Source organism: Neodiprion virginianus, chromosome 6 (genome assembly GCF_021901495.1).
Source record: "Neodiprion virginianus isolate iyNeoVirg1 chromosome 6, iyNeoVirg1.1, whole genome shotgun sequence".
In the NCBI taxonomy this organism is placed as follows: domain Eukaryota; kingdom Metazoa; phylum Arthropoda; class Insecta; order Hymenoptera; family Diprionidae; genus Neodiprion; species Neodiprion virginianus.
In genome coordinates, this window is record NC_060882.1 from 2,195,332 (window position 1) to 2,216,146 (window position 20,815).

General features: G+C 43.4%; 4 protein-coding genes and 1 long non-coding RNA gene across 6 annotated transcripts; 4 read left to right on the forward strand and 1 right to left on the reverse strand.

The window, feature by feature from the left end:
- The first annotated feature begins 151 nt into the window (after window positions 1-151).
- On the forward strand, window positions 152-2,275 carry LOC124306992 (MIT domain-containing protein 1-like). Its single transcript, XM_046768243.1, has 5 exons — window positions 152-272; window positions 606-734; window positions 819-1,057; window positions 1,324-1,523; window positions 1,629-2,275. The coding sequence occupies exons 2-5, from the start codon at window positions 614-616 to the stop codon at window positions 1,792-1,794; spliced, it is 726 nt and encodes a 241-aa protein (XP_046624199.1). The 5' UTR covers window positions 152-272; window positions 606-613; the 3' UTR covers window positions 1,795-2,275.
- On the reverse strand, window positions 1,976-7,327 carry LOC124306982 (protein inscuteable homolog). The gene is made up of 4 exons (XM_046768225.1): window positions 6,380-7,327; window positions 4,108-4,575; window positions 3,807-4,017; window positions 1,976-3,715 (listed from the first exon to the last, which is right to left on the reverse strand). The coding sequence occupies exons 1-4, from the start codon at window positions 6,982-6,984 to the stop codon at window positions 2,723-2,725; spliced, it is 2,277 nt and encodes a 758-aa protein (XP_046624181.1). The 5' UTR covers window positions 6,985-7,327; the 3' UTR covers window positions 1,976-2,722.
- Window positions 4,512-6,452, forward strand: LOC124306993 (uncharacterized). Its single transcript, XR_006908732.1, has 3 exons — window positions 4,512-4,617; window positions 6,110-6,252; window positions 6,321-6,452. It is a non-coding gene; the product is annotated as an uncharacterized LOC124306993 (long non-coding RNA).
- Window positions 7,328-9,365: 2,038 nt separating the features above from the next.
- On the forward strand, window positions 9,366-12,648 carry LOC124306986 (T-complex protein 1 subunit beta). Its single transcript, XM_046768229.1, has 8 exons — window positions 9,366-9,521; window positions 9,929-10,238; window positions 10,346-10,779; window positions 10,979-11,056; window positions 11,212-11,436; window positions 11,535-11,712; window positions 11,893-12,096; window positions 12,177-12,648. Exons 1-8 carry the CDS (start codon window positions 9,519-9,521, stop codon window positions 12,347-12,349), a joined length of 1,605 nt encoding a protein of 534 aa, XP_046624185.1. The 5' UTR covers window positions 9,366-9,518; the 3' UTR covers window positions 12,350-12,648.
- A 130-nt stretch (window positions 12,649-12,778) lies between these two features.
- Window positions 12,779-20,282, forward strand: LOC124306981 (ubiquitin-protein ligase E3A). Of its 2 annotated transcripts, XM_046768223.1 has the most exons (13): window positions 12,779-13,463; window positions 13,536-13,716; window positions 14,239-14,374; window positions 14,461-14,641; window positions 15,593-15,958; window positions 16,065-16,375; window positions 16,463-16,666; window positions 16,784-17,083; window positions 17,206-17,406; window positions 17,497-17,774; window positions 17,896-18,112; window positions 18,208-18,443; window positions 18,541-20,282. In XM_046768223.1, exons 2-13 carry the CDS (start codon window positions 13,670-13,672, stop codon window positions 18,659-18,661), a joined length of 2,598 nt encoding a protein of 865 aa, XP_046624179.1. In that variant the 5' UTR covers window positions 12,779-13,463; window positions 13,536-13,669; the 3' UTR covers window positions 18,662-20,282. The 2 variants fall into 2 exon arrangements, with proteins under 2 accessions (XP_046624179.1, XP_046624180.1); XM_046768224.1 differs by lacking the exons at window positions 12,779-13,463; window positions 13,536-13,716 and adding an exon at window positions 13,979-14,154.
- Window positions 20,283-20,815: the final 533 nt, after the last annotated feature.

The window sequence follows — 20,815 nt, forward strand, 5'->3', positions numbered from 1 at the left end:
TGGCACCTAGCGTCAGTTCTGCGAGCCTGATTAATTTTGAGATCGTCACTTTTTACGCTATTCGATGGTCGCCCCAATGCAGAAGTTCTAATACGATTTATTTTATGCCTATGTATTGTTATTTTGCATCGGTTTTAACGCAGGCTAGGAGGTGAAATTCAGTGAACAAGATCCGGGCCCGATGACCGAGGCATAACACCGTGCCTTGATGAAAATTTTGAGAAGTTTACGTACCCGCGCACGCAACGATCGTGGAAGGAAATATATTTGAGGTTAGAATTACTGTTGAGAAGAATGACGTTTTCGCTGTTCGCACTCGCCACTGGTCGCCGCCACATTTGTAAATCACGTCATGCACACGCTGCATAAACTATGTCTGTATAGGTAGCGTTGACTGGGCGCATTTTTTAAATTTTGATTCAACACTTGTCTAGGGAATTTGAATTAATGTACTGTACGTACCGCGCTTTTCGTGTTCAATCAAGAGATAAGGTAATCGAGGACCCCCGCACTCTTCTTTAGGCGCATGCCAAAATTATATGCGTATAATAAACCATACAATATACCGAGTAAGTGTAGAAATTGAAAAACAAAAAAAAAATTAGGCTCAACTATGGAAAGTGCGGCCGTATCAATTTTGCTGAGAGCTGTCGAAATGGATACCAAAGAAAGATACACGATGGCACTGGTTTTGTATCAAGAAGGTCTCCAGATACTCATGGACTTGATAAAAGGTATGATGATTAAATAATAACAAACGACAACTTCGGAATTAAATATTAGATGGCTATTAGTACATAATATTCCAATGCCCACAGAGACCAAAGACGCGGCGAAGAAGAAACATTTCAAATGCAAAGCAGCTGAATATATGGACAGAGCTGAAACCATAAAGGACCTTATTAAGGAGCAAAAATCCGCGGGAAAGTACAGGGAACAGACGAAAATTGAGGCCGGCTCCACCGGACACGGATACGCCACCGTTTTCGGGAGGTTTTTGGACGCCTCAGTAACTCACATACACGTCGAAGATCCCTACATAAGGACTTTTCATCAGGTAAATTAGTTTCTCCGGAGACGAAACGAATTTCCAACACTCTCTGAATATGCATCGATCGTGTGTTAATCGCGGCTAATTTAACATTCACCCGCGTTTTGTTCTGAATATGCTGCATGACGTCAATTGTTCCGATACATTTTTAGCATAATCTGTTTTAAAAGACTGGATTCTCAATCGCGTTACATTCTGAAGAATAAATTCTGAACGTGCGATGATTTGAAACTGTATCTCAAGATATATTATTATTGCAACAATCGCTGTAGTGTCAAAACTTGTTGCGGCTCTGCGAACTTGGGATTCAAAAGTGTCATTCGTTGGCACATGTGACGCTGGTAACCACGCAAGATCCAGATCGTCGGAAAGAACAAACAGCGTGGCTACAAGAATTGAAGCTAAGTCTTGGATTGCGGCAAATATCATTTGAATTCACGTTCTCGTCGACGCTACATGATCGGCAAGTCCGGTAAGTCATTTACCTTAGTTTAATGTATTCCCTTTATTTGCGCCCGCAAATATATTGTGATAGTCACTTTTTAATCATGTGTATGTGGATTCGAATGACGAGAAGATTGAACAATGGCTGGGTGATAAAAATTGGTCGAGGTTTGGACTACTTCAAAGCTTCTGCTGGTAAAATGACGCTTGGAGCATGTGACATGGACTTGAGGCCGTGTTTGGAAACAAGCGTCGATATTTTTCACGCTTCCCAAATCGTCAATAAAAATGACACGTAACGCTACCACAGAGTTATTTTCGGTAAGGATAATTTAAAGAGAGCTAGGATCAATTGCTGCAGCTCTTCTTCTTATCCCTGAGCGAACGATTCCCGATTAATGGGCAGACAATATTAGGGTATGTGATCGAGTATTTTTGTACACATTTAAATATACATATATTATTTGTAAGTATAAATAGTTTAGGATAAAAACTTTTATTCACCCAAACGACACCACTCGGAGAATGTCTGAAGTCTCTCTATCAGTCTCTCTACACTCACCAGTAAAAATACCGATGAAAATTTACACGATATAATTATATGAATACGCACGTATTATAGGTATAGGTATCATAAGCCCATAAGTCGTTACTTACACTTGATACTGGGTGTGTTGCAAAATATGGCACATGAGTCATAAGCCTACTCTATTACAAATTTACATTCACGTATAATGCGCGGTAAATCAATTATTCGTAGCGCAGTGTTTTACCCATAAAGTATGCAAAAATGAGTTGATAAAACTTTGAAACCTTCTCGTGTAGATTTTCTTTATAATTTAGTATTTAGTGTATCGACGCGAAAATACTGAAACTAATATACCCAGGTATAAAATTACATCAAGGATTTTCTCACAACCATGTGTGTAATTTTCGATTCAGAGCCTCGTAATTTCAGCCATGTCTTTGACTATTATGTAGACGGTAGTTTTAACGATAACTATAAACATTTTATAATATGAAGTATCGATAATCATTATACAAATATACATATATAATTATAATTACTATTATTATTCGTTGTGATATATCTATATAAATGAGTACGACACCGGATTCGCTCGTTAAACACTTTTTCCTCCATTACATTATCTCAGTGCTAAAATATTGCTCGGTGTTTTATCACTCAATTTCGACAGTCCTCAGATCCCGCACCTCTTATCAAAATCAACGACGATCCAAAGTGCAAGCTCGATCGGAAGCTTTGGCGGCGTCAATCTGTTTGGCGGCTCTCTTACAAGCGATCCTGAGAGAACGAGTATACCGATTGTTCGGGGCTTTTCTGACCGTCGACGAGTCCGCGATGGTCACCTGATTGTAAGGAATGACGCAATTTATGGCACCGACGTCGACGACCTGCTGGGCGACCTCTCGATGTACGCAGAGCCTTGCAAGGGCCTCCGAGGCGGTGGCCTCGAGTTTCCTGTAGGCAATTTCGAGGCCAGGAGGTGTCATTCTGAGGAAACAGACCAGGGCTACAGATGCCCTGGCCTCCGCCAAGTGTGGATGAATCTGCGAGGATCTCGCCAACTCGCCGATCAGAGCCGCGACCTGCTCCATAAGGCAAATGCTTCCGCCCCCCGATCGCCGCACGCTCCTGAGCAAAGTGGCGACTGTCTTGCAGGCCACCATTGGGCCCGCGCATCGTGGGGACCGCGCTAAATTGTTCAAGGCCGCCGCGGCCAGGAGCAGCGTCTGCGAGCAGGCGGTATCCCCGGCGAGGAGAGTCAGCGACTGAACCAGTTCCTCGGCGAAGGGCTCGAGGTGGGGAAGCCCCAAGGCGTCAGTCCAGGGCGCCGTTATTTGCACGACGAGGGCCGTGGCCTCCATTTTCTCGGCTTCCGGCGCCGCCTCAGAGCTCAGGAGGTCCGCCAAAATCTCCGAGCCGCCGTGCGCAGCCAGCTGCTCTATCGCCTCGGCGCAACAACAGACGCTACCGAGGGCACGCAGGCACGCGACCCGCGAATCCCTCGATGCGCTAGACTGCCCCCGCACTGAAATTAACGCCGTCAGCAGTGTTCGCACCCCCGAACATCGCGCGACGCTTCGCCCCCCTCTTCGATTTCCTGGACCTAGACCCAGCGCCGTTAACCCGGCCAGCGCGCCTCGCGCTGCGATCCCGTCCTCCCTTGGCGCCTCCTCCAGCCCACGGACGATCCGCTGTTGGAGAAATTTGGATTTTAAAGAGCTTGTACATACATACTACGTGCCGCGACGACGAGTCAGGTAAATATTAAACCGATATAATTACCTCGACGTAAAAATCTAGACGAGTGTCTACAACGTGGTCCAATTCGTTCTGTAGTTCTCTGAGCTGCCGAAGAACTTCTTTCGAACAGGTCAAGTTGCGCACTCTTTGGGGCGGTGGTGCTCCGAGCTCCGAGAGCAGCAGGAACGCCTCCTCTTCGAGCGACTGTATCAAACCGCGTTCTGATCTCTCGCTACCAGGCCTGTTCAGCGCTCTGCGGGTGAAAAATATTGTTACAGTTACACATACGTCTTCGATTGTTTCCAATTTCTTTTTGCAGTTAAATAGATGGCAAAATACTTACTCCAGAGCGGATTGATACCGTTGATGGAACTGTTCAACCTTAGCCAATAGTTTCGTCGCAGCGGCGGTCGCGGAGGCGGTGAGGAGGGTGGAATCGCGGCCTTGCATGCAGTGTTGAAGACTCGTCGTACTGCCACTGTGACTGCTACAGGGAGTTCTGATTCTGGGCAAGGCTTTGCTCTGCAAAGTAGCACCGCACTCGGCCTCGGTCTCCACGGCGAGAAGGTTCAGCCATGACTTGACCGGCGCAAATTGTCCGTTGGAATTTTCACCAGTCCGATGCGCCGACGATCGTCGTACCGCTCCCGAAGACGCCGTCGCGGACTCCGACGCTTGGAAAACGTCCTCCGGCGGCTCATTGGCGTACAAAAAATCTCCCAAGCACTCTCCGTCCGCCATAGACATTCCGATCATTCGAGGCACTCGATCACCCTCCTCGGCCTCTTCGTCGTCATCGTCCGCGTCTCCCCTGTAACAAGAAACCGGGAGACGGTTACTTGAATGCAAAGATGTGAGTGCAGTCGCGACTTTGTCATGTTCGAAATTTTAACTTTCCGGCAGCGGGAGAAAGGCTATTCAAATTCAAGTCGATCTTGGTTGGATTTTTACAAATTCGATTCAGCCACGTCATCGAAATCGAAAGTAACGGAGTTTTTAAAAATTTCCCTTCACATCCGCGTCATTAGTGCCCGATGTTTCGTCGAATTTGGTACCAGTCATGTCTCTGGAATTCGGGGTGCAAAATTATTCCGGCAGAAACGGTAATTCATACATTTGCATGTTTAAAAATACTTTCAACGGTGTAGCGATCACGGAAAATTTATAACTTCGAAACAATTTCAATCGTTTTTTGTAAGAATTAATATTAAAAACCCGATCTAGATTCCGATACTCGGATATATGTTGAAATTCGAAGAGAAAGAGAGAGTCGCGCAAATAGTGGCACAATTTACAAGCGCGAAATAATCGCTTCTTCAAAACGCGACTCACCGCCGTAGTTGCGCCGTACTATCTGCTTCGCCCCCCTCCTCTCACGTGTATCAAAGGGGGGTGCAGCGACGCTGCATTCTCACAATTAGCTCACAAGTTCTTCGTCATCGAAATTCTCTCGAAAGAGTCATTATCGGGTAGGTAGGTGGTGACTGACTCACTCAGGTTGACTCAATCTTGTTTGATTGTCGCGACTCAGCTTCCGCCTATCGCTATTACACCAATCCTTTACTGCATGATTCTACGCGGTTCTTTCGACACGTGTGTGTATGTACACAATTACGGCCCGCCCATGTACCTATTTCTATAAGTGTGCGTACACCTGGCTGCATTGAGTCACGTATGTAGGGACGCAGACGTGAGCGCGTGGCTGCCGTGAGTCAATTCGAATGCTGATCACAGCGAGCCGAACCAACGGCGTATACTTAATACTGAAACACCAAAACTGAGGCCATCAACTACAATAATCTTTGAAGCGCATGATACGCTGGTGCACGAAACAATTCGTGCAGTAAAAATTTCAATTTATTCTATTTTGAAATATTTTTCATTCAAACTGAAGCAGTTGTACGCTCATGTTATGTACCCAATACACTGCATGAGGTGGATCATGCTTACGGATATCTGTATGCAGAAATGCAACTCGAGCAAGAGATAATACCCCCTGACCATGTGCATAAGGCAAACTGTATAAGTATATAAGGAATTACGTTCTACAAGCGGAAGTGCGACGTTTGTACTGCGATTCAGCAAATGGTATACGCACACATTGACACGTTGGCCGATGGTGTATTTTAAGCACTCGTCGTGAAATAGCACTTATAGTTACAGCGTGATGCTAATAGGCCAAGAATGTCTTTCTCCCATTGTACATACGCTATACCACCAGAATGCTTCTCTGTAGTCTGTACATTCTGTCAGTGATACAACAGCCAACTGATACTTTTATGTAATTCAAATTATCACTGAATAATCTGGTGCGTACCTGACAGCTAAATGTTTTCCCGTTTCAGAATACATACTTCCAATTACGGCGATAAATGCAGGTTTCAATCTATTTCAAAACAGCTTGAAACACGACCTGCCATGGGAAAATTGAACGAATGGACAGAAGGTTTCGGAATTTTGCATCGAGAGTTGAAAATATTGCACTGCCGTATGAATTTTTTTGAATTTCAAACACTAAAAGGTACCGTACCTGCTCTAGCCCTGTTTTTTTTTCAGATTGACATTTGAATGCGAATCAACCTCACAACAACTATGAAATAATAATCTCCACTAACCGATCGAAAGCAGCAGGTGAAGTCTCCCGCCTCTTATCAACGCCTCGTCTTCTGGAGCCGCGCGGGAGGGACGCGGAAACCTTCCGGCCGCGAGGCTCACCAGTTTTAGGGGTCGACGTGTGCCTGGGGTGCGGTGGAATTTCGGTGGGTGCCCAGAGCGAGTCGAGTCTCCTAACGGCGCCGCAGCGCTGGTCTCTCTCTTCCCTCGCGGGAGAGAGGCGTTCCTCACTCTCCCGATCCTCGGAAATCCTCCGTCGTCGCAACTTCCTGGTCCGTGCGCGGCGCAGCCTCTCGACGCGTGAAGCGTACGCGTCAACCCCCGACTCTTCCGAGCGTTCGGAGTCCGAGAATCCTGAGTCCTGGCTCCGGTGGCCGACGAAGCTCTTCGGACTCGCCGATCTCTCCCGGTCCCGCGGCTCGTTCCAGTCTTCGGGGCCCTCCGCAACTCCCCCGGCCGCAAGCTTTTCCTCCGCATCGTCGAGCGGCGCCGGAAGCTCGAGGACTTCCCTTGACTTGAGGAGGTCAGTCTTGCTCGGCAGGCCGAGGTCCTGGGACTCCATGTACTTCCAGAAAACCTGGCTCTGTTTTCTCTTAAAGCGGCTCATTTCAGGGCTGGTTGCGTTCGATGTCAGTGAACAGCAGAGCTCATGGCAATTTTTACGCTTTTACCTTGCGCTCTCGCAATTAGTCACACACTCCAAAACCGCACGGTTGATCACACGCTCCTAGCTGACTTAGCGACGTTCGGCGCGTAACTGAGCCGACCCGGGGGCCCGGGCGATAGAACTTCTGCGATCCGGGTCCGTTCCCCCACTGAACTCCAAAGCACCCCTGGCTCGCGGGGCCCGCCGTTACGGCTCGTCGCGGGGGAAGACCGTGGGGGAGGGTGGCTCATCCAGAGGGGTCTTCTGCGTCGACCGGGTCCTCGCACGTGCCCCACGACCTGGCGTGCCATGGCGTAGCCACACACGATCCTACACGGTGACCCCGGGCCCCGTGGAGACCGGGGAAAACGAAGGGGGACTCGGGCCTACGACGATGAGCCCCCGGCGCCAGGTGCCACTCTCGGTGTGCCTCGCTGTGCCTCGGGGAGGGACGACCCCCGCCCCTTGCATTTAAAGAGTCACCCGCCAATGCCGACGTCTCGATACATCTGCGCCCGCACACTTCAACTTTAAAGCTGCACGCCTGCCATGATCGTGTACTAAATGCGGGCTACGTGGTGAAGCCTATTAAACGCTGCGACAACTAACGATAAAATTAACGAATTCTCGATCAAAGGATCAGGCAATCGGTCAACTTTCAATTACGCTACGTTTTCATTTTGGGACCGTTTCAGCCTGTCCGGTTATTCCTGTGACTTTTTTTCACTTATGCATACTTTGGATTCTCTTTGTTCAGGTTTCTGCCAAGTAGATTTGGACGTTTCTACTTTTCCCGCCCTACCCTTGCCTTGACTCGCATCCTTACTCGGTTTCGCTGGCTCTTGTTACTCTGACTTAAAAACGGGTTTTGTAACTCCGGGTGCTTGGAACAGAGTTGTGGAACCGTTTGAAGAAAATATTTTTCAATTACCTTCCAGCGCAAAACCTGTATTACATACAATCCAAATGGGAAGTATACAGTTTCTGATCATTCAAAATTCTGCAGATATTAAAAATTATTGAAATTTCAAGCGGCATGTGCCAGACCATCCAAATGCAATCCAACTCGAAAACTGAATAATCTTTCAAATATTCAATCTGTGGTCGTTTGTGTCAATGAAATCTCAGAAACACATTTGAAAATAGGGAAAAATAAATTGAAATAAAAAAATGAATTCATCTATAGGAACGTGATTTAAACCGAAAGTCTGTACTCGACAAACATACACATACGCATATCCTCGACCCGCCTATCGTCTAACTGAAGCTATTGTCGACGCTACCGGAGTTAGGGCGAGCAAGGTGACGAGGGGAGAGAAGTAGACAGCTGCGAGGGACCGTTACGCTGTGAACGCGCAACCTGCGCACCCCGCAGACAACACCAATTTGGGGTGCGAAATACATACATTAGAAGAAGGGGGATGCAGGAACGCGAACGTCCCGAAGCCAACGATAAGGGGAGATAAAATGGAAGTTTGAGTGAAAAAATCCGGACCAATCGAAGCAGGAATTTATTTGCAGTTAATTTAACAAGTGCGTAAGACGGGGTTTTACGGTATGAAGGTAACGTACGTGGTGCAAGCATTCTGTATATACAAAAAACTTGACACTGGTACGGCATTTATACGTATAAACATGCTCAATGCGTTTATAATCATATCAATAGCTATGTTATACTGATGAGTCAGCTGAAACGCGCCGCTCTGGAATTCTAAAACAGTTTTGTTGTGGTAACCAAGCCAGCTTCGTATATCCTTTGCATTCTTCTTGCGCATTCCTGCAATATGACTTCGAATGAGTCAAGCACGCGGGCATTAGCCATGAATAGTTCTCGTCGACCTCACCAATACCAGATGTTACTACTGACAGCTACTGAACTCTAACAGAGTCCAGCATTGAATTTCTACGCCTGCAATTACTATTAAAATATCGTCGCATGTATGACCAGTTGCTAACAATTAGGTTCACGAACAAGGTAAATTGCTTGCAACAAGGTCTTCGACATTCGCCTACGATCAGGCGTAAACGTCAATAAGTTGCCTATGATCAGGAGTAAAATGGAAAACATTGTACGTCCGTAAAGAAAGAAATTTAGGATTTTTTACGTAGGGAAAAAAACCAAAATTGCCGAAGAAACATATTTTTGAGTGTATTAAATTGTTCCATTCGCAATTGAAGGCATTATTTCACTCGATTCAGATGTGGGACGACGTCCTACGATGCAGAATGACCATAATTGGTCTTGAAATTGGAAAGATGGAATCAAGTCAATGTGAGTGGTGGTATCTAGCGGTCGGAAGAATCACTTGGGGCTCACAGATCTCGCGATTGGTCGCGAGAGCTGCGCGAAGGCAAGGCTTCTAGTTGTTTCTGCACGGTGCGATTCGTCGGCCCTTCGTTGTTCCAAGATCAGCATCATTCAACATCACGGCGCCCGACATCGAAGCGGTGATTTCTGAATTTGGTGTTTAGTACGCGATAACGAACAATTAACGATGGTCAGTACTGCATTTAGCTAACTAATAAACTAGCCTAAGTCTCGTTCGAATCTCGTTCCTCGTTACCCCCGGATATAAAATCCTCAAAATCCAAACCCAACGATGGGCGAAGTCGATCCTCCCACGACTGACTGTCCGGTGTCCGCATCAAAATGATGGCGAATCGCGTGACACGAAATGCACGTGTCTCGAGCATCACAGGATTGATACAGGAATTCGGAGACGTTGGCTTCGACGATATGATCGCGTGGTATTGAGCTCCACCGCGGACTTCATTAGGCACACCCTGAATCTCCGTGTCTCGCCTTTTCTTGTCTACTATGGCAACCTAACCTCTCCTGCACATTATGAATCCGGCGGATGATATTCTTTTTAACAAAAATATGAGTGAGCAAACATTTTTTTAGGTGTCACTTAATCCTGTCAGGATATTAAAGAATGAGGCGGAAGAGGAGAAGGCGGAAATAGCCCGGCTGAGTTCTTTTGTTGGAGCCATCGCTATTGGCGAACTGGTCAAATCCACTCTAGGCCCTAAAGGCATGGACAAGATTCTTGTCGCTCATGGACGATCAGCTGGTCAAGTTCAGGTTACCAATGACGGGGCCACTATCCTCAAGAGTGTCGGCGTTGATAATCCTGCAGCAAAAATACTTGTGGACATGAGCCGAGTGCAGGATGACGAAGTTGGCGACGGCACAACTTCTGTAACAGTATTGGGTTTGTTATTCATTTATTTGTCTATTCAGTTCAATCAATTGTTTTGAAGACAGCATTAATAGTTTGCAATCTATCACAAATTAAATTGTTTTTCTAAAACCTAACAGCGGCTGAATTGCTAAAGGAAGCAGAAAAGTTGATAGATCAGAAGATTCATCCGCAGACAATAATTGCTGGCTGGCGTAGCGCTACTACGGTTGCCAGGGAGGCACTACATAACACGGCGACAGATAATTCAGCGGATCCTGAGACTTTCCGCAAAGATCTTATGAACATTGCACGAACAACGCTTAGTTCAAAGATTCTGTCTCAGCATAAAGAACACTTTAGCAAGCTGGCTGTTGATGCTGTACTGCGTCTCAAAGGCTCAGGAAACTTATCTGCTATACAGATAATAAAAAAACGGGGTGCCACTCTGGCTGATTCATTCCTTGATGAAGGTTTCCTTCTCGATAAAAAACCTGGAGTTCATCAGCCCCAGCGTATCACCGATGCTCGTATTCTGATTGCCAATACCCCCATGGATACTGATAAAATCAAGGTATGAATTAAAATAAAACAATTTTAATTGACTGGGCATTCTTCGAAACTTCTGTTCCAGTTCTATATAAATTGAATATCTTGAATGTAGTAGCTATGCTTGTCACAGCATTTTTTATTGAAATAACACGATACACTGTACTGATACGTGTGATTTCGTGTTTATTTACATTTTTATTAATTTATTAATTATCTTTCAGGTCTTCGGTTCAAGGGTACGTGTCGATTCGATGGCAAAGATTGCAGAGCTAGAGACTGCAGAAAAGGAGAAGATGAAGGTATTGAAATAACGTCAACATTCGCATTTTCACGTATAAGTTTACTTAATTATTCGCAAAAATATGAGGCTTACGTGTAATGGCCAAAACTAGACGATTCCGTACCAACTAATCAACTTTATATCCTCTGAATTGATGAATTGCTTCCCAACCAGGATAAAGTTGACAAAATAGTGAAGCATGGCTGCAATGTCTTCATAAACAGGCAGTTGATCTACAACTATCCAGAACAGTTATTCGCTGACGCTGGTTTGATGGCCATTGAGCATGCAGATTTTGATGGTATCGAAAGACTCGCCCTTGTAACTGGAGGAGATATAGTCAGTACCTTCGATCATCCCGAGCTGGTCAAACTTGGCAAATGTGATTTAATAGAGCAGGTATGTCTCTAGATCTTGGATACTATAATTATGCCTTGCAACCTATTTAATTCAGAAAATTGTATCAACAATTCTGATCATCGTTTGAATCACTACAGGTTATGATTGGAGAAGACTCTCTTCTTCGTTTTTCGGGTGTAGCTCTCGGTGAAGCTTGCACCGTTGTCATCAGAGGCGCTACTCAACAAATCCTAGATGAAGCTGAGCGTTCATTACACGACGCTCTCTGCGTACTGGCAGCTACAGTACGCGAGTCACGTATCGTATTTGGAGGAGGTAAAAAATTTCTCATGTTTTACCAAAACGCTGGTGCAAAAACAATTTGGTTGCTGCGTTAAATACTCAGATTTTATTCAAAATGTTACGCAAACAAATGGGAGTGCGCGCTCCACAATTTAGTAAGAGCACACAACAGTTTTTTCCTTGTAATCCTAAGCCTTATAAAAATCCTAACAGGCTGCAGCGAAATGGCTATGGCTTGTGCAGTGATGAAAGCTGCCACTGCTACCCCTGGAAAAGAGGCTGTTGCCATGGAAGCGTACGCTAGAGCTCTTCAGCAGCTACCTATAGTAATTGCAGACAACGCGGGTTACGACTCAGCTCAGCTAATCAGCGAGCTCAGAGCCGCGCATAATTCGGGAGCCTCAACAATGGGACTTGGTTAGTATTGAATTTCAAGGCCGAATCCTCACAATCGATATTCGCAGGATAACTATAATGTTTCGTATTTCCTACTACAGATATGGAGGAGGGTAAAATCGGCTGCATGAAAAAACTCGGAATCACAGAGTCGTGGGCTGTGAAGCGACAAGTCGTCCTGAGTGCATCTGAAGCCGCCGAAATGATACTCCGAGTTGATAACATTCTTAAGGCAGCACCGCGAAAACGCGTCCAGGACCGTGGTCACTGTTAAACGGGGCGCGCTTTCCGTTTCAATTCTTTGTAATTTCATTAATTGTCCATTAAATTGAACTGCGCTTCTCCGCATCATAGGTGACGACTAAAACGCGTAACACGCTTATTTAACCGAACACAACTACACGCATTTGTAAACCGGCGACGTGAATCGTCGCCGATTATTATCATTATAATTTTACTTATTAACGAAACACTTCTATGTTCGATATATCGAACATAACAATAAATTCGTTTTCATGTATGTATATGTATAGCGAAATATGTATACGTACATGTATATCGTTTTGTACCTAATATTTTCTTATTCAACAAATCCATATTCATACAAACCTAGAAAATTACAATTGGGAAAGTTGATTCGAAACCCGAAACTCGCAATGAAACATTTGCTACTCAAGTGGGCACAATTACCTAAAAGGGTGAAAAATTGTACCAAATTTCATGTGTGACATGATTAAAATCAATTTATGGTTTTACTATTATACTGATCCGTAGGTTTCGAAAAATGATTACATAATCATTATTCACATATGAACAGTAGTGCTCAAAATACGTTGGATTAGAGTTGATCAGACTGCAGAATAATAAAAATTGAGCGATCTCTTGGAAAACGAAGAATCCCGGGCTCACAGAGTCGAAGTTCGACAAGTCGTTTGCTGATATAATCGCCGAGTCGATGGACTGTTGGCGCGCTGCGATCGGAGATGAGGAAACTGTCGAGCAACAGTAAAGAGACGGTGGATAACATTGGCAGCGAAGGTGCCAAAGATAGAATCACGGTAGAATATAAATCATCGCTGGCGTTCGCGTACGCACGATACACGAGCGTGTTTCAAAGTTCGAAAAATAGTGGCGAAAGTTTTGATGGACAGAAAGAAATCAGAAGTGGACCGGGAACTTTGTGTGTGTGAGTGTGTGTTTTTTTGTTATTCTCTTAACTAAAAATATATTCATTTGTTACACAAATGAACTGGGTGATTTCCTCGCGATTGTCGCCTTCTCGCGGTTGCTGATGCTGTTCATTAGTAGCTGCTTCATCTCTCTCGACGTAAATTTCAGTGCAGTCAATATTTAACAGCGGCACGTAGTGTCGCCGACTCGTGGCTTGGGTAAATATACGAGTCACTTGTGTAATACGGTTCTGAATTTTTTGATATGTCGCTAATTGTCGTCATTTAAAGGAAACAACCCCTGGTGTTCCGTATTCGATCATCCTCCTCCACCTCCTCTTCTACGTCGTCGTTGTCGTCATCGTCGTTTGTACGGGCGAAAATATCACCACCGAGGGAGCAAAAATTTTCGCTATTCCCATTCTATGAGCGCGAAGGGCCAAGAGGACCCTGGAGAAGATCTGACTTCCAGGTAAAAGACCCGCCGCAGCGTCATTTCCTTTCATCTAGAGTTTAAATCCTGATTGCCAACTGTGGGTTCACCGATCTTGGTCCCACGGTAAATCGCCTTGATTTTTCCCCGTAAATTTCTATTCCCCAAGAAAATTCTAGCTCACGATCGAGATCGGTCGTGCTAAAAACATGGAATCCCTTCAGGGGCAAGAGTCGGGGGGAAGGTCCGTCGTAGAACTCGCCGTTGTTGACATGTCAGCGTGACAATGTATTTTGCGTTTTTGAGGTTATATTTAGCGTTTGCTTCCTTCTCTCGTGCCCCTGTTCTCCTCTGTCTGCACGTCCTCATGGCAATGACTAATGAATTATCCGCTCTTTGTTTATCTTTTCGAAGGTTCGTTAGTCTTATTGAAGCTACATTCCTATTTTAAAATCTAAAAATGAAAAGAGAAATTTGGTAAGCTACAGACTATCCGAGATTCTGTTTTTCAATCAACGAGCATCATCACCACTTCTAGTCGTAATTGTGCTTTCATTTCAGGGTAGGAGCTGAGAGCCCTGGCAGCGACATGAAGCGTGCCGCGGCAAAGAAACTCATTGAACGCTATTTCTATCAGTTAACAGATGGCTGTGGAAATCCACAGTGTGATAATCAGCATTGCGCATCAAGTGGGAAGGTGATAATAATTCTTCTTAGTATATCCAGTGAAAAAATGCTCTCAGTCTTTCAGAAACAGAAACTTACACATCCCATTTTTTGTAGGTGACTAATTTGACGCCAAATCAAGCAGCTGCGCAGGCAATTCAGTTGTTTTCTCAAGAGGCACGACTATGCGATGGAACACAACCCAACAAAGTAGCGAGAACCACGATAGAGCCAGGCCCTGCATCGCTGGCGAAAAGCTTGCCAGTGAAAAGTGTAAACCCGACTTCGTCCGTCGAAGGTATTGCAACAAAATTGGAAAATAAGAACCGAGACTTTGGAGCTGTAGCATCCAACTGCCTAAACATTTCTACCGGTTCTGTTCATGGAGAAACAGATAGCTCCAAGGCCAAAAACATGCCGTGTTCATGTTTTGATGGTGCCATTGAAAATTCTAATCCAGTTTTATTGAATAAATCAGAAAACAATTTAAATATTGACAAAATTTCCGATCTCGGGGGGTCCAAGAGTTGTTCAAAAATCGATAGAACAAATACACCAATTACAGAAAAAAACAACCTTTGGGTCAGACAATATCGTTCACATTCTAATTCTAGCAGCACGTCTGGTTTGCATAATATCCATGATACACGTCATGCGCCAATTCGGCGACAAAAATACGTGAAAACCGAATGTGTATATCCGGGTAGGATAACGCGGTCTAAAATGAAGGAGGTGAAACCAACACTAAAAGATGTGGTAACAAGAAAGTCACTTGCGACTAAAAGGATTGGAGTGTCTCGACGGTCGGATAAGCGCCAGTTGCAACGACTCGTTAGGAAATTAGTTGTGTTGACATTGTACCTTAGGTATTTGGAAGTGAAGAGATCGTCTCGGTGCATGAAAAGCAATGAATTTTAACAATTTATACGTTATTTATTTGCAAAGAGAGATAAATCCTTGTTATACCGTCACATTATGTATTTTGTTTTGTAATAAATGTTTTATCGAAGCTTGTTTGTGACTTATGCTTTGTTTATTACTAGTCAAAGGCAAAACAAAGCTACGATTAATGAGTAAGATTTGTGCAAAGAAGAATACGACCAGTGCTTTTCACGCTTCATTGAACTGATAAAACATCAGAGAATTTGAGATTGAAATAAGTGAGAACTACTGACGAGACGATCTCTGAGTAAATACATACATACACATTTGTACAAATTTTTTTACTTTATTTTTCTAATTTGAATAGGAAAACCAGTGCCATACTTGACAGAACCAAAGTTGTTGGATATAATACAGCAGTGTAAATCTGAAGAATCCTACTCTCTCCTCATTCGGACGTTGGGCGAAGTCTTCTCCTCTGCAGAAGCGTTGAGTCGTAGTTTTCAAAAAAGTGCAGAGAACGATTCTCCCCTTGCCGCCCTCCTTGATCGAGCTCCAGTTGACCTTCTTGGACCACCGCGAGACCTCAGTAAAGAAGCAGTAAGATCACTGCAAGGAGAAGACAAGGAAGAGGATAGCAGCGATCCTTCACCTACTGTACCCCACCCTGACGATACCAGTGTAGATTTGCCTGCAGTTAGAAGAGCCTTTACAGCACTTTGGTCGTTACCAGGTACGAGCACGCACGGAATATTGATTATTGATTCGCTTATTCATGTTTGATGTAAGTCAGGATCGAGAATCGAAAGCTGATCACTTGATTTCAATTTGTCTCACAGGAGAGGCATTCGAATCTGCACTTGTACATGCTCTGGTTACTTTGGCAGACAACATAGAACTGGACTTGAGGGTATTTGGTATAGTGCCTTCAGATAGCACGGACAGTTTACTGAATGTGTTCCTGATAGTATTTGAGATACCAGTTTTGGGTAGCAGTGAGTATCTTGAGCTGGCATTGCATATGTTGTGCAAGGCTGCGAGCTGTCTACCTTTAACAGCACAGGCAAAGCTGGCACGCGTATGGGCACGGCATTCAAAACCTCGTCTTCAAGCGCTACTGCAAGCACTGCAGCAACTCATTACCGTTAAGGTACAACGAGTTTTTGTTGATTGCAGTGATTAGTGACCAGTGATATTTGAAAATTGATTCATTGTTATTGTTTGATTTTGCGCCAAGGTAATTGGAGGGTCGTTCACTCGAGACTATTGCGTCCAAGACGCTGATACTATTACTGCCCCGACTAAGGTCATGAAAATACTGTACTATGCGAGTATGCTCGCAGGCGAACTTGATGGACCAGAATTGAGAAGAGATGAAGAAGGCGACGCGGGGGAGCTAGAAAAAACTAGTACTCAGAGAACTTCGACACAGGCTTTGCAAGTAAGTTATCTATTGATTTCTGATGTTTCATTTGTCACGTTTTCTTTTATTGCTTTGAATGATTGATGTTATTGCCGTCCTTGTCTTTAAGTGAATTAATTCATTGTTTGCCCAAAGGATCCATTGGCTGCGGAATTAAAAATCTGCTCGCTGGATGCGCGAAAGCCATTTGTTCCCTTCAACGACTTTTACAACGAGCCATTGAGTGATGCCATAGAAATGGACAAAGACTTTGCGTACTATAAAAGTGAGCAGCCAAAAAAGTTCAGCTTTATGAACTATGCATTCATTCTTACACCCGCAACGAAAACACTCGGACTCTATTATGATAACCGAATACGAATGTACAGTGAGAGAAGAATGAGTTTTCTGCAGACTGTTGTCGGCCAGCCAACGAATCCCTATCTCCGATTAAAGGTATGCACAGTGGATTTCATAAACTGGTTTCAGGGATCAATGATTTTCAAATTTTTTGTATAAATAACGGAAAATTTCACGATCTGGCTAATATAGTTGCAATACTCCTTTGCCTTTACCAGGTGCGTAGAGATCATTTGATAGACGACGCACTTGTTGAATTAGAAATGGTAGCCATGGAAAATCCGACGGATCTGAAGAAACAACTCGTTGTAGAATTTGAGGGAGAGCAAGGGGTTGACGAGGGTGGTGTATCCAAGGAATTTTTTCAGCTAGTGGTCGAGGAAATATTTAATCCTGATTACGGAATGTTCACGCTGCAAGTAAGATATGCGTTCTGCTTTGAATCTCTAATATTGATTGAGTGTAATAGCTTGTAGTTGATTTTTAATCTCGTATACAATCGTGAACAGGACGACACGCAAACAACGTGGTTCAATCCAACGTCGTTCGAAAGCGATGCGCAGTTTACATTGATTGGAGTCGTATTAGGCTTGGCGATCTACAACAACGTGATCCTCGACGTACGTTTCCCGATGGTTGTCTATCGCAAGTTGTTGGGAAGGAAAGGAGCCTTTGCGGATCTGGAAGACTGGAGTCCAACCCTTTACAGAAGTTTGAAAGAGCTGCTTGATTACACTGGAGAAGACATGGCTGACACATTCATGCAAACCTTTAGGGTCGGTTACAAGTGAGTCAAAAACAGGGAATGAGTGAGAGCGTCGAAAAGCAGAATAAAACAAGGAATGACAAGTAAACCATATAAGTTTCGCGAAATCGTAATGAACATATTTTCACTATCTGCCATTCAGAGATGTGTTCGGGTATGAACTTTTCCACGAGCTTCGCGAGGATGGGGATCAAATTTACGTAATGCAATCAAACAAGCGAGAGTTTGTCGATCTCTATGCAGACTTCCTCCTAAATCGATCCGTTGAAAGACAATTCAAAGCCTTTAGACGCGGCTTTCAAATGGTTACCGACGAGAGCCCGTTAGCGCTACTCTTCAGGCCGGAGGAAGTTGAGCAGGTATAACACCAATCCTTATTCTATATATTGAACCTAAGAAATAGGGTTCCGAATGAGAATATAGTGATCGAATGCGATTAATTTTCGTGATGCAGTTAGTCTGCGGAAGCAAGAACTTCGACTTTGCGGAACTAGAGGCAGCTACGGAGTACGAAGGCGGTTACACCGTCGACAGCGAAGCTGTCAGGAACTTTTGGAGGGTAGCTCACGCTCTTCCACCCGAAAGCCAACGTAGGCTGCTGCAGTTTACTACTGGAAGCGATAGAGTACCCGTCGGTGGTCTTTCGAGATTGAAGATGGTGATCGCACGGCATGGTCCGGATTCGGATAGGTGCGGAAATCTTACTGATTATTTACCCATATGCATACTTGAAGTGCATTATTGTTCAACGAACATGTGAAACAAGATTTCGTGGTTTTCATTGCAGATTACCCATAGCTCACACTTGCTTCAACGTTCTTCTCTTACCCGATTATGGCACGATAGAGAAGCTTCAAGATCGTTTATTGAAAGCAATAAATTATTCAAAGGGATTTGGGATGCTGTGAATAAGATATACGAATAACGGAAGTAATTCAATTCAGCGAGAAAAAGAAATCTCTCCTCACCTGAACAGCTCTCCCTCTTTATTCCTTACCCATTTATTCTCAATTCGGAATATTTCAGGAAATCCTTGTTGAGCAATTAGTAGGCGCGTAAAAGGAGGAGGTGAAGGACGATCGATGTTTGCAGTTTACAAGAAAGTTGGGGGCTCGTGATCGACCATCGGGCATAGAGAAAAGAAAGTATTAACAATTCAAGAAAAGATAAGTAGAAAAGCAGCAAAAAGGTAAAGAAATCCACGAATTAGTGTAAGTCTGGTGTCTGAAAAGCGAGTAGGATACTTTTTAGAGTTTTGTCGTCGGTAGATCTTTATGGGCTCGTGTAGTATATGCCCTTGTGTACATAATTTGTGTGCTGAATATGCGGAAAGTGTGGACGAAATATACTATATTCTGTGCGGATTTTGAGCGTCACTTGGCTTCAAAATACGACGTTTCAAGCAAGTAATTGTAGAGATATTATTATTATTATTATTATTATATACAATTGCATACTATTACATATATAAATAATGCATACATACTATACATAGGTATATAAAATACGCCCCAAAGACAAGTGAAATGTATGACTGTGATGCGAGTGAGAATGGCGAGTATTCAGTAAGTGATAGTAAAATTAAACATTTTAGAAGTAAATAATAATAATTACTGGGTGAATACCAAATGGAATTATTCAAATTAATGATAAAAGTAAATAGACGAATCAGTGATTTACAGATCAGGTGAATCATTTTGGACAAAATCTGTAAACTATGTATACACATTTTATAGATATGTACGTTATACATGTATACATAATTGTGGTGCGTTCCAGCTATCCATGTCCACTTCTGCGATGTTGCATAAAAAAAAATACTTTTATATCAATGTCTAAGAAATTTACAAAGTTAAAAGTTCGTTCATCTTCGATTCGGTAATCCTGCAAAATTCATAAAACTCGAAATTTAATAATGTGCTACCAGCTTATTTTGCTGCGGAAGAAGAATTACTATGAAAAATCGGCTGATTGCGCTAACGAATTATTGCAAATAAATGAACGTTTGAATAGAATTTGTGAGACAAATAGTGTCTATTCAGTGGGATTTTACATCTGCTTAAAGCGTTCAAGCATTGGCTTTTTTGCCCTGTATTTACTCGGCCAATTTTAAATGAAGACGAGGTTAAAATGATTATAGAAAAGGACACTCGTTGGAAATTGACCTGGAACGCTTTGTACCCCAAAAGTCGATGCAAGAATATGAGCTTCATAAAACGGGCATTGCTATGTAGGTTTCAAAGAGGAAACAAAAAAAAAATCGCGTACCTATCCGTGTCTTGACATTTTTGTTTATACGCATATGAACACACAATCAATTTATACCGTAAAAATTGTCATTACCATCAATATACAAATGATATTTACTGCGCCTAACGAACTAAAAAAGAAAAGTAAGAATTAAGATAGACTAATAATTTGTATAATAAACGTTTGTAACCAGCGACTTTTCTAAAAAGACACGCTGCACACTACACCGATGTTTAGATATATCATTAGTCGTGTGACAATAAAAGTTGTATGAAATAAGCAGTGTATAGTGTATGCATAGGTACTGCGGCGAGTGAATCGCTTCATTTAAAGTGATACACATTAATACACGTAAAAAAACAGAAAGGAAGAAATTCAAAAGATGGACAACCTATGTGTTCATGCGTGTATAGATTGTTTGAAATTACGCCAAGTATCAAATAGCGCGTGGCTATCGAGTGCAGACGTTTGTTTATCGTTAATTGTTATACACGCGACCGATAGAGCACGCAGAGCGATCTTTTCCTCGAGAGAAATTCCTGAAAAATAGCGCTTATCGTGACCTATTCGGATACATCTTACGACTCCAACATTGTAGTTAAATAAGGAAATCGCGTTCAGCAGAATGTCTTCGAGAATTAATGAACGAGGAAAGTCTAAATTAATTGTTGTAGTAAAAAAAAATTCTATCTTGTTTTTATCAACGCATAGCGTGTTGAAGTAATATAATTTCGATTTTCCTCGTTCGTACGAACGTAAAGATGCACTAATGCGGACAACAAAAAAAGTGTCGTTTCCAAAATCGTACGCCA

Bases quoted from the DNA above. Each gene is read 5' to 3' on its own strand.
- LOC124306992 (XM_046768243.1), top strand. From the start codon at position 614: ATGGAAAGTGCGGCCGTATCAATTTTGCTGAGAGCTGTCGAAATGGAT. The intron at 735-818 runs GTATGATGATTA...CAATGCCCACAG, and splicing joins ACTCATGGACTTGATAAAAG to AGACCAAAGACGCGGCGAAG. The intron at 1,058-1,323 runs GTAAATTAGTTT...CAATCGCTGTAG, and splicing joins ACATAAGGACTTTTCATCAG to TGTCAAAACTTGTTGCGGCT.
- LOC124306982 (XM_046768225.1), bottom strand. From the start codon at position 6,984: ATGAGCCGCTTTAAGAGAAAACAGAGCCAGGTTTTCTGGAAGTACATG. The intron at 4,576-6,379 runs GTTAGTGGAGAT...TTCTTGTTACAG, and splicing joins TCACCTGCTGCTTTCGATCG to GGGAGACGCGGACGATGACG. The intron at 4,018-4,107 runs GTAAGTATTTTG...TTTCACCCGCAG, and splicing joins CGGTATCAATCCGCTCTGGA to AGCGCTGAACAGGCCTGGTA.
- LOC124306986 (XM_046768229.1), top strand. The intron at 11,057-11,211 runs GTATTGAAATAA...CTTCCCAACCAG, and splicing joins CAGAAAAGGAGAAGATGAAG to GATAAAGTTGACAAAATAGT. The intron at 11,437-11,534 runs GTATGTCTCTAG...GAATCACTACAG, and splicing joins AATGTGATTTAATAGAGCAG to GTTATGATTGGAGAAGACTC.
- LOC124306981 (XM_046768223.1), top strand. From the start codon at position 13,670: ATGAGCGCGAAGGGCCAAGAGGACCCTGGAGAAGATCTGACTTCCAG. The intron at 15,959-16,064 runs GTACGAGCACGC...TTTGTCTCACAG, and splicing joins AGCACTTTGGTCGTTACCAG to GAGAGGCATTCGAATCTGCA. The intron at 17,084-17,205 runs GTATGCACAGTG...TGCCTTTACCAG, and splicing joins ATCCCTATCTCCGATTAAAG to GTGCGTAGAGATCATTTGAT.